The sequence below is a fragment of the Solanum stenotomum genome, unplaced genomic scaffold (assembly GCF_019186545.1).
Source record: "Solanum stenotomum isolate F172 unplaced genomic scaffold, ASM1918654v1 scaffold6733, whole genome shotgun sequence".
NCBI lineage: Eukaryota > Viridiplantae > Streptophyta > Magnoliopsida > Solanales > Solanaceae > Solanum > Solanum stenotomum.
This window is the reverse complement of record NW_026036338.1, coordinates 945,698-955,864: the sequence shown is the minus strand read 5'-3', so window position 1 is coordinate 955,864 and position 10,167 is coordinate 945,698. Positions and strand designations below refer to the sequence as shown.

The 10,167-nt window shown below is 36.9% G+C and overlaps 1 protein-coding gene across 1 annotated transcript; it reads right to left on the bottom strand.

Moving 5' to 3' along the window:
• Positions 1–58: 58 nt before the first annotated feature.
• LOC125852900 (uncharacterized) lies at positions 59–10,112 on the bottom strand. Its single transcript, XM_049532575.1, has 4 exons — positions 9,380–10,112; positions 6,211–6,457; positions 1,065–1,242; positions 59–808 (listed from the first exon to the last, which is right to left on the bottom strand). The coding sequence occupies exons 1-4, from the start codon at positions 10,056–10,058 to the stop codon at positions 296–298; spliced, it is 1,617 nt and encodes a 538-aa protein (XP_049388532.1). The 5' UTR covers positions 10,059–10,112; the 3' UTR covers positions 59–295.
• Positions 10,113–10,167: the final 55 nt, after the last annotated feature.

Here is a 10,167-nt window from a genome sequence, read left to right as displayed (position 1 = left end):
TTATTACTTCTAAAAAGGTGACTCAATATTTGAATATTGAAATCGTCTAATTTTTGGTTATGGGAGCTTCATAATTCATAACCAACTCCCTTCAAATTCAAACATGAATCGGCATTGAGTTGTTATACATTGACTAATTGTATATGAACTAAACTAAATGCCCCCAACTAAGATGTTTCTCTGAGTATAAATTATCATGGGAAGACCATGACCGAAGAAATCTGGAAAGTGATATAAAAATAAATATATAAATAAAATTGGAGAGTACATTTTGTTCAAGTCCCCAACAAAATCGTCATTGTTCGGACTGTCCAAAATATCTGCCACATATTGTGACCAACATATTAAGCATAATAACTTCATCATCGAGTTTGGACTTGTCAGCTCTCAAGTTTGCACATTTTCGGAGTAATGACCGTAGGGCTGCACATGTATCAGCATCCACAGGAGTATCAACTGCAGCGCACAGAGCAAACAGCCATAAGCAGTCATCCATTGTAAGAGCCCTCAAGCTTTGCACAGCGGTAATTTGCTTCCTTAACATTGAAACTCGAGCTACAGCATCCATTCCTAAGATAACAGATAAGGTAGGACTATCGGCAGGAGATGACTTTGGTATGGAATTCTCTAGGGCAGGATCATCACCAGCATCAGATAGGGAAGACTCCTCTTCTCCAGACATCAAACCATCAAACTTATCCAAAACAATGTTTTCAGGAAGCTGATCAGAAGAGAGTGGTTGATCAACAAAGGTTGAAGAATGCAGCTGGCTACAAGTTCCAATATTAGCTTCCAAACGTGACAAAGCCTGAAACAAAACACAAATTCCTTCAACAAAAAAAAAACATAGGTAAAGTCTGTCAGGAGCACTACCTACTCCAAAACTTCTCATATTCGGGTCATGAGTAACCAATAATGACACCAACCCACATCCATCATGCAACTTTAAGTTCTGATCATATTTTCAGGGAAAAGGAGCAGAGCTTGTAACAGGATACTTTGATGACTCGAGCTATTGCATTTCCAATTCTAAAAGTACTTCAACACAAACAAGCAGAACATACCAGTCTTAGCTCTGAAAAATCAGCAAGGAATGCTTCCTCCCACTTCTTGAGAGGCAACAAGTGCTCTAGACAGCTTGCAATATCAGGAATTTGGGGCATGTAAGATGTCTGTTCTTTGTTTAGTTTACTTCCTTGAACTGCTGCAACCTTCACTTTGGGCAACCGTAATGCTTCCCATCTAGGACAAATTCAACATCCATATCATTTCAGCGCAAATTTCATGTCATGGCTAGTTGAACGGGTTACAAAAAATGAAGAAATTTTGAAATACAATGTCTAGCTAACTCGTAAAAACATCCACCAGTTCCAGGTCTTGTTTAAAAATGTAGCTAAGAAATGCTATCATTTGTTCTAACTAGAATTAGAGTTTCATTATGCATGAGAATAAGTGTACAATACATCAGGTATTTACTGGTGACCAAGAAACTAAGACTGAAAAAAATTGGAGGGTGACAAGTACTATGCCTTTTGCAGGACATGAGAGATGTGTAGCCTAGTCTCCTACTGTGGCAGAGAAAAGCAAGCATGGCTAATTTGGCAGCAGAGCTGAAATCTCTGAAGAAGAGTACCAAACTGGCCATGGGCACGTTTATAAATGTCTTTTTTTAGGTTGAGCTAGCAAGATGAGCAGTTACAGGGAGTGTGATGTCTATTTTGCTTGTTCGGTTAGAAAATGGAAGGCATGGAATTTAAAGTGTAGGGTTTATTGACTTCCACATCAGCTTCTTCAACCCCTAGAAATTGGACATATGAAAATCTAAAAAATCCTTTACTTCCCTTTTTATTCAGAAACAAAAAATCCTTTAGATCTCTTGCAACCATAATAAATAATTGGAAGTAAATGAGAATATTCACCTAAGAGAATAAACACAGTAACTCCCCCTTTCCCTTGCTCCTAACCGAAGCAAACTGATGTGAGGCCAAAAATACATATATTTAGCCACTATTTACCTCATATTTTAGTACTTGTGATTGTCTTTGAATATTGATTATACTAATTGTGCTTAATATTATATTTTTAATGTATAGGAATAAAGCAATGTGAAGACTTGAAGATAAAGAGAATTGAATCAGAATGTGAATAAAAAGCGAGAATCGAGAAAAAGGATAAAAGGCTCACGTACAGATGGAGAAATCCAAATGATATTATATGATTGTCTAATCATTACACATTCAAAAGCCAAAAGAAAAATAAAAGCAAAAGATGGCAAAGGGATGGGTAAAATATTAGTTCACTGGACAATTGCCCAGGAGCGGAGTGTCGTGCTTAGCGGGCCGCATCGTGCCAGGCAAGCCAAAATCTGATTTTCCCAAATTATTTTGGACTCGGTTTTTTTGTCTGAGATTTTTTCCGATACTATAAATGGTCCTTAAGCGCGGTTTTTACATAATTTTTGACCTAAGAAGAGCTAGGAGCCGCCGTGGAGGCCAAAGAATTTTAGTTTTATCTTTTCTTCTCCATAATTATTTATTTTAACGTCTTTCGGATGATTTGTTGTAATCCATCCATGCCTATGTGGAGCTAAACTTCTCATTCTAGGATTATGGTAGTTGCATGACTGTTATTGTATGAACTTGGATTGACTTGTTAAGATAGTTATCGTCGTGCTCCAACTCGTGTGGTTACTTACTTCTTGAGCTTAATTATTTGATTGTTTGATCACACCTTTCAAATACTATTTGTATCTTCTGACTCATTATTTGGACTAGGAAGGGGAAATTTGAGAGCGTAATAAGAGGAAGTAGAGCTTGTTCGTGAACCTCCTAGGGAAGGAGAACCATTGATTCCTCTAATGTGTATATGATACCCTTTAGTCTTGCACAGTTGATATAGAAGAAATATACATGCACTTCACTATTTGCTGACAACCATAACCATATAGGCATTAGGGATAGTTGAGTAGTCTTAGAGTTATCAGCAAGATACTCAATAAGTACTATCAACCTGCAACAAGTAACTCGATTAAAAAGAAGAGACATTTTGAGTAATCAGTTCAAGCGATTACTCAACATGATACTAGTGAATCCGTAGCCCTATATCGATATCATCTCATTAATTATGTAAAAATCTGGTCTTCATTTGGTTAATTGTTCATTAGTTATTTTCTTTTTATTTCCTGTTTAGCTAATTCAAAATAATAACCAGGATTTTATCACTTGAATAAATAATAAGCATTAAGTTAATTTAGTAAATAGCTAAATCACAAGTCCATGTGGGTACGGTATCTGGACTCAAAATCATATATTACTTGTATGACTATGTATGCGTTCGGACACAATACAAACATAACATTAAGGTGGAGTTCATAAGAAGGCCATTGACCACATGAAAAAATGGGGATATGAAAATGGAACAGAAAGTTAGTGAGAGAATATCCACTTCCCTCAAGAATTCTGAGAGGCCCATTTTCTTTATTTTTAAAATTCGGTAGAAAGTTAATGAAAGTTTAGGTAGGACAGTTTTCTCAGATTACTGTTTCTTTGTTTTTCTCCAATCATTTACTCAAGATAATCGGTTACAAATGAGCTATCAATGATGGAAAGAAGAATTTATTCCATACCCTGCAACAAGTCTTGTGACAGAACATTTATGACAGTGAAGCATGGTATAATTGGGTTGAAAGAGCGAAAAACTCCACTTGTCGTATGCTGTTAGTAGGAGAGTGTTGTGGTTATGCCAGTTATTTCATGAAGCTTCAGTGGGATGTGACCAGTATTATTGTTCCCAAAATTACAACTACTGTGGCAAATAAATAAGCATAGTTGCAGATTACAGCAGCAGAGAAAAAGTGTAATCATTCTACCAGATGTTTGTACATAGTTCAGGGTGGTAAGTTGGTTACCCAAGGATAAGGAAAACCTTCCTTTTTTTTACTTGCTTCACTTTTGTCATCCGTATCAATAAAAGTTCTCTTCTTCTTTTCTCTTTTACGATCGACAAGTTGCTACAGAGGCTTCAAGTGATGATGCCGTGTGGTATTAGCAAATCTCAAAAAGATATAATTTAAAATAGGAAGAAATATTTCCTTGTTGTATAGAAGACCGGGTGTTGTTTGTAAAGATTCATGCCTTTTTGTAGGTTCTCTAATTTTTTTGGTATACCACTTGCGTTTGGGATTCATGTCAATAATGAAAATATATTGACTTGATAAAAAAAAGAATAAGGCATCTTATATTCTCAGTGATCCCATCTAGGGAGGGGGTCATTGATTTCAGAAAGTATGGGTTTACTTCCAAAAATAATTCCAACTGGGGAGTAAGGCACCTTATATATATCCCCCTTGAGTTAAGAGTATCTAACTAGTAAGAAATTAAGATGGATAGAAAATGGTCAATTCAAACTGTTGGTGCGACCAGATGAGCCAAGTCATGTAGGAAGCTCACTAGTCACCGGAAGAAGACGTGTTCAAAATTGAAATCATTTTTTTGGTTTTCCTATGGGCTTGTTCTCTAAAACTGAAATGACTTCATCCTCTTTTAAGTCATATCAGGGTTGCACATTAACCGGAAATGCTTATTGTATCCAGTAAATGAACTGATCAATCTCCAAGATCGGGTGAATATTCTTGGTGGCAAAAGAGGAGAGTTATCAACTATTTATTTGGGTATATGCCTCTTGGGGCAAAAAGCAGAACCAAAGATATTTGGAATGGAGTGGTGGAAAATGAAAAGAAGTTGGCATATTGGAGAAGCCAATCTTTATCTTTAGGTGGGAGGGTCACTCTGGTAATATTGTTCTAGATGCTCTACCTAGTACCTACTTACATGATGTCCCTTTTTCCTATTCCTGTGAATTTAGTCGACAGACTATGCTTTATCTGGCAAGGTCGACCCGAGTCTGAGCAACTTTGGTCAATTTAAGCTAAATAGTAGATCATAACCACACCCACCCAACTCAAATCATTTTTCATTAATTCATCTCTTTTTATAACTTGTTACATTACCAAAGCAAACTAATAAATGTCGTCTCATCTATTTACTATGACTATCAAATTGATCAAACCAAAAATAACTTATATTTTTATTTTATTAGAGCTAAGAGATAGGGCTATTAGTTAACAAAAGCAGAAGCCATATATGGCCTAACTAATAGCTTGGAAGAACCCTAACTAGTTTGTGCCAAAAACTAATGACACAGGAGGAAGAAAGAAATGGTTAAAAAGCCAGATGGAGAGAGACAAGGAGTAAGGATTTAAACCAGGTGAAGCATATTACGGCAATGCTCAACTAATGTTGACAGGAGATAATGAGATCAAAGAGAAATTGATAGGCTATTTTTATCAATCTCCATACATCTCTGCCTTTAGCTACACTAGTAGAATCAGGCTGTCAAATATAAAGGATGCCATTAAAAGAACATGAACATTAGAAGAGCATGTAGTCTAAACGGCATTCCTATTGTTAAATTAGGTCTTAGCTAGGCCTAACTCACACTCCAAAAGCTAGCTCAAAGGGAGGAGGATTGCCCAAGCCTTATAAGGAGTTCACCCATCTCATTAATCACCACTGTGGGACTTTTGGCTTTAACACCCCACCTCACGCCCAGTGCTTAGCATCTGGTGCATGGGCAATTTTGGGCAATTTTGGGTAATTTTTTGACCCACCTCACGCCCAGTGCTTAGCATCTGGTGCGTGGGCATTTTTTGATTTTTTTGGTCCCTAACATCGGGTGAGATGGGCCTGCTCTGATACCATGTTAAATTAGGTCTAACCTAGGCCTAACTCACACCCCAAAAGCTAGCTCAAAGGGAGGAGAATTGTCCAAGCCTTATAAGGAGTTCACCCATCTCATTAACCACCAATATGGGACTTTTGGCTTTAACACCTATAAAGGTTTGGAAGTGCTTTGGAGAGGTTGGAGTAGGATGGCTTACCAAGTTATTTAATGTTATACCAAGATACCCTTACATTTTTTATGAGATACCTCCCTAGGTAAGAAAGTAGGGTCTGTTTACACTCTATCTTCTCCGGATCCTACTTGTGGGATTACACAAGGTATATTGTTGTGTTGTTATAAGAAGCTTCAGACACAACTTATCATCCTAGATGGCCTATAAAGCCTTCATTTTTGTTTTTGCAACATTCATAATATTATTCGACCATAGGCTAAGAGCAACCCTTTTAGACACAGATAGGAAAATGGTACCTGACACGCCTAAGATACTCAAGCCCATCTTCAGGAGGACCAGAATCAAAATCAGGCTCTCCTGTAACTCTAAAGGCGGGTCTTTGAATGCTACTATAATCATCATCGCTATCATCACTTTCTTCATAAACATTGTTTTCACCCTCATAAGAGATGCCATCATCCCTACTGGGAGGAAATGCCGAAAGAGAATTTTTAGTGTCTATATTCCCTTCTTGATCATCCAAGTGCTCTGAATGGTTGTTACCTGAAAGGCATAAATGATTACTCACATACACTCAACTACTTCTAGAACAGATGTTTGAGAAAATCCACAAAATTAACTAATATATCATTCTCAAGGAAATTTCAAGTTGAGAGGTTTATTCATTTCAAATGCAAATGAAATTCACCAATTCAGTCACTTTACAATGCAAGTAGACCATACATTTACATCAGCAGTCTATTTTCCAGTGTTCTACATTCTACTTACATGAACGATACACGTAAACACATCATCACTCTATCTAGCCACTGTATCAGTGATCCATTTACAAGAGCTAGGTATCTACAATCAGATTCATCACTGTGGTAAGATATGAGCAAATAAGAAATCAATGCTCATCCCAAAACTTTTCTGTACAGCAGAGGTATTGGGCAATGGTTAGAAATGCTTTTCCTTCAACCCTTTATCTCGAACTGGGGACAATACTAAAGACCTAATGGCCAGGTAAACATAAAGTGTTCTGCAGATTCATATATGTCATGCCTCTTTGTGTATAAACTTTCATATGTTTTCCTCGTTCTTTTGCTGCCAAAACACCTGTGCCAACAGAAATTTAGGAACCCATCAAATTGAAACAACCACAACAGAATGTGTAGGGAAGTAAACAATCGTGAAGGCAAGAAATAGAGTAAATATTTTGATACGAAAGGTGTAGGCGGTGTAGCATATCATGATGTCAAGAGTATATAATCCACAATATCACCAAAGTTACATCTAAACTTGCATTTGCCTGAAAATGGGGTAAGTTAATGATAGGGATCCGCGGTTGGAACACAATTCTCCACTGCACTAGCTGTGTCCTTTTTTCCTTTTTGGTGAATAAACTGCTCTTTGAATCCTCTTTTACCCAAAGTTTAAACAGAAATTAATGTAAAGAGAGGCACTTGAGATTTTACATTTTATTCTTTGGCATTCTTAAATATATCCAGTAATAGCACCAGCGAGGAATGGCAGAAAAGATAAATCCATGACCTCAATTAAGGAGGCAGGAGCAACTTACAATTTTAAAAGGTGACAATCAGATGGATGGCCTCTAAATCTAATATTCACTCAGCAAACAGAGTGAATGAGATATCGTTTCTGATAAGCGACCAAGTACGTGGATATGTGAGTATGTATATATATAAAGAAGTCAAGCATCAACCACGAAAAAGGAAAAGTGAAAAATAAAAACACAAGTATAGACTTTTTATAAATAAGCAAAGTTTCATTGATGAAAACCAGCATTGAGAAAATGCTGGTGCAAATTACAGCCAAGGTTTTACATGAATTGCAGTTTTATGAAATCAAGTATGGCTTCAATTTCATTTACAATTTCCATATTGCACCAAAAGCTACCCAAAAGTATGCACCTATACATTTTTAAATTTTGCCTTCAAATATTCTAAGATTCCTTCCCCTTCACAAAAAAAAATTAGTTAATTGCTTGTGCAATTCATACAACTAACTGGGAAACAATGCACCCTCCAAAATACAATGCATACATGGATGTGCTGGTTGTCTTAATATTTTTTAACCAATGTATCACCTAGAAACTGTAGTATGGGGTCAGACTGACTTTTTTGTATGGGGCAGAGTGTTGGCCAAACAAGAACTCTCATGTTCAGAAAATGCAAGTTGTGGAAATGAGGATGTTGAGATGAATGTGTGGTGATTAGAAACTAGGATATCCCAGACAAGGTGGGAGTGGACTCTGTGATGGACAATATGAGGGAAGCAAGACTGAGATGGTATGGACATGTGAAGAGGAGATGCGCAAATACCCTAGTGAGGAGGTGCGAGAGGTTGGATATAGTAGAAACAAAGAGAGGTAGAAATAGATCAAAAAAGTATTGGGCAGAGTGATTAGACAAGACATGGCGCAACTCCAGAATACCAAGGGCATGACCTTAGATAAGAGGGCGGGGAGGCCGCGTATTAGGGTAGAAGGTTAGTAGGTATGGAGTGTTGACTTAATTTTCGAGGGGTTTAGCCGTATTCTTATAGTGTATTGCTTTTAATTCCACCATCACTTGTTGTTGATTGTGTTTAGGTTATCGCATTACTTTGTGGTTGTTATTGTTTCCTTATAGTTGTTTTGTTTCTCCACTATTGTTTTCCCTTTTTCATACCTATTTTGATATGTTGTACTCCAGCCGAGAATCCTCCGAAACAGCCTCTTTACCTCCACGAGGTATGAATATAATTTGTATACACTCTACCTTCCCCCGACCCCACTTATGGGATTTCACTAGGTATGTTGTTGTTGTGTTACCTAGAAACTGTAAAGATCCCACTGCATAACAGGCCAAAGAGCACTCCTCTAAGCAATCTAGTTAGTGGAAGACCAACATTTGTATAAAATCAAATCAACAAAACATAGGAAAATATATTATGTAGTCCAAAAAGTTTTTGTATTCTCTTGGACAAAAGATTATATTATAATCTTACAAGTATCTTGATACAATTTGGGTTTTGCATTCTCTAGTCTTCTTCTCATGTAATCGTGGATCACCATATGTATATTTATATCTCTTTGATGTTTTCCTTTCATATATTTTTTTTAATTTACAGATCAAAAGGGAAAAGAGAAAAAATGATACAACTTGAGTTTTGCACCAAAAGCAATAATCTAACATGTCGATCTCTTAAAAGGCACCACCACGCTGACAGATAATGAACACTATTTCACAAAGATTGAGAGGTCCAAAACTATTGACTAGCTAAATTTGACAACATAATTATATCTATCAGACTCCAAAAAGCATCATGTAATCTTTACTGTCAGTTTCAGAAACATTGCAAATTATACTATCAAGAACAGCAGGTATCAAAACACAAACAGAATTGGCCGCACCACTATTCAACAAGGAAGAAAAAGAAACTTCAGATAACACAAGCTGCAAGAAGGGAAAAAATACGCACCAGAAATGACAGGGGTATTTTCTTTACCAATGTGCCTGCGACTGCGAGACAGGCAGATGTGCTTTTGAGTATTAGAGTCAGCGAGGCCATCATACTCCTTTTGCACGGTATCACCAAGCCCACAGTACACCTCAACCCACATTTTCCTCTGTTGTTCCATTCCAACAAACCTCAAATTTTCCAACTCCTTTCTACAATAAACCCTCTTCTCTTCTCCTCCAATTATTTTACAGCCATTCACATTTTTTTCTTTGGCTTCTTCCATATTCCTAACTTTTGCTTTTATCGCAACCATTTGATTTGCATTCTTTTTCTTCCTATTTCTTCCTGATTTTCCATCAAAACCCTTGATATTTTTATCAATTGAGCAACTTTTTCCAACTTGAGAAATATCAATCATTGCTGTATCATCAATTACTTCAATCTTGAGTGAACACCTCACAGACCCATCATCTTTCTTCTCTTCCATATTAAAGCTGCTTTTTGCTTCATCATTTTTCTTGATGGATGATTCATCAGCCACAAAATGGGTACTGAATTCTTGAGTTTCAGAGGCACACACATTGAACTTCTTAGAATTTTCAGAGATGCTTATCTCATCTTTCATCCTCTCAGTGAATGTTTGAACTTTGGTGTTGGAGAACTCAGAAGAAGCATGAGAATCGAAACCGTCTGCCATGATGGTAATTTGGAGTTGGGGGTTTTGGGGTTATGCTATTTGGAGTTGGGGGTTATATAGAAACTTGTAATGGGTCTCCTCATAATTACAAAGATTATTTGAGAGATAA

Bases quoted from the DNA above. Each gene is read 5' to 3' on its own strand.
- LOC125852900 (XM_049532575.1), bottom strand. From the start codon at position 10,058: ATGGCAGACGGTTTCGATTCTCATGCTTCTTCTGAGTTCTCCAACACC. The intron at 1,243-6,210 runs GTACCATTTTCC...AATTTGTCCTAG, and splicing joins GAGTATCTTAGGCGTGTCAG to ATGGGAAGCATTACGGTTGC. The intron at 809-1,064 runs GTATGTTCTGCT...GTTTTGTTTCAG, and splicing joins ATTTTTCAGAGCTAAGACTG to GCTTTGTCACGTTTGGAAGC.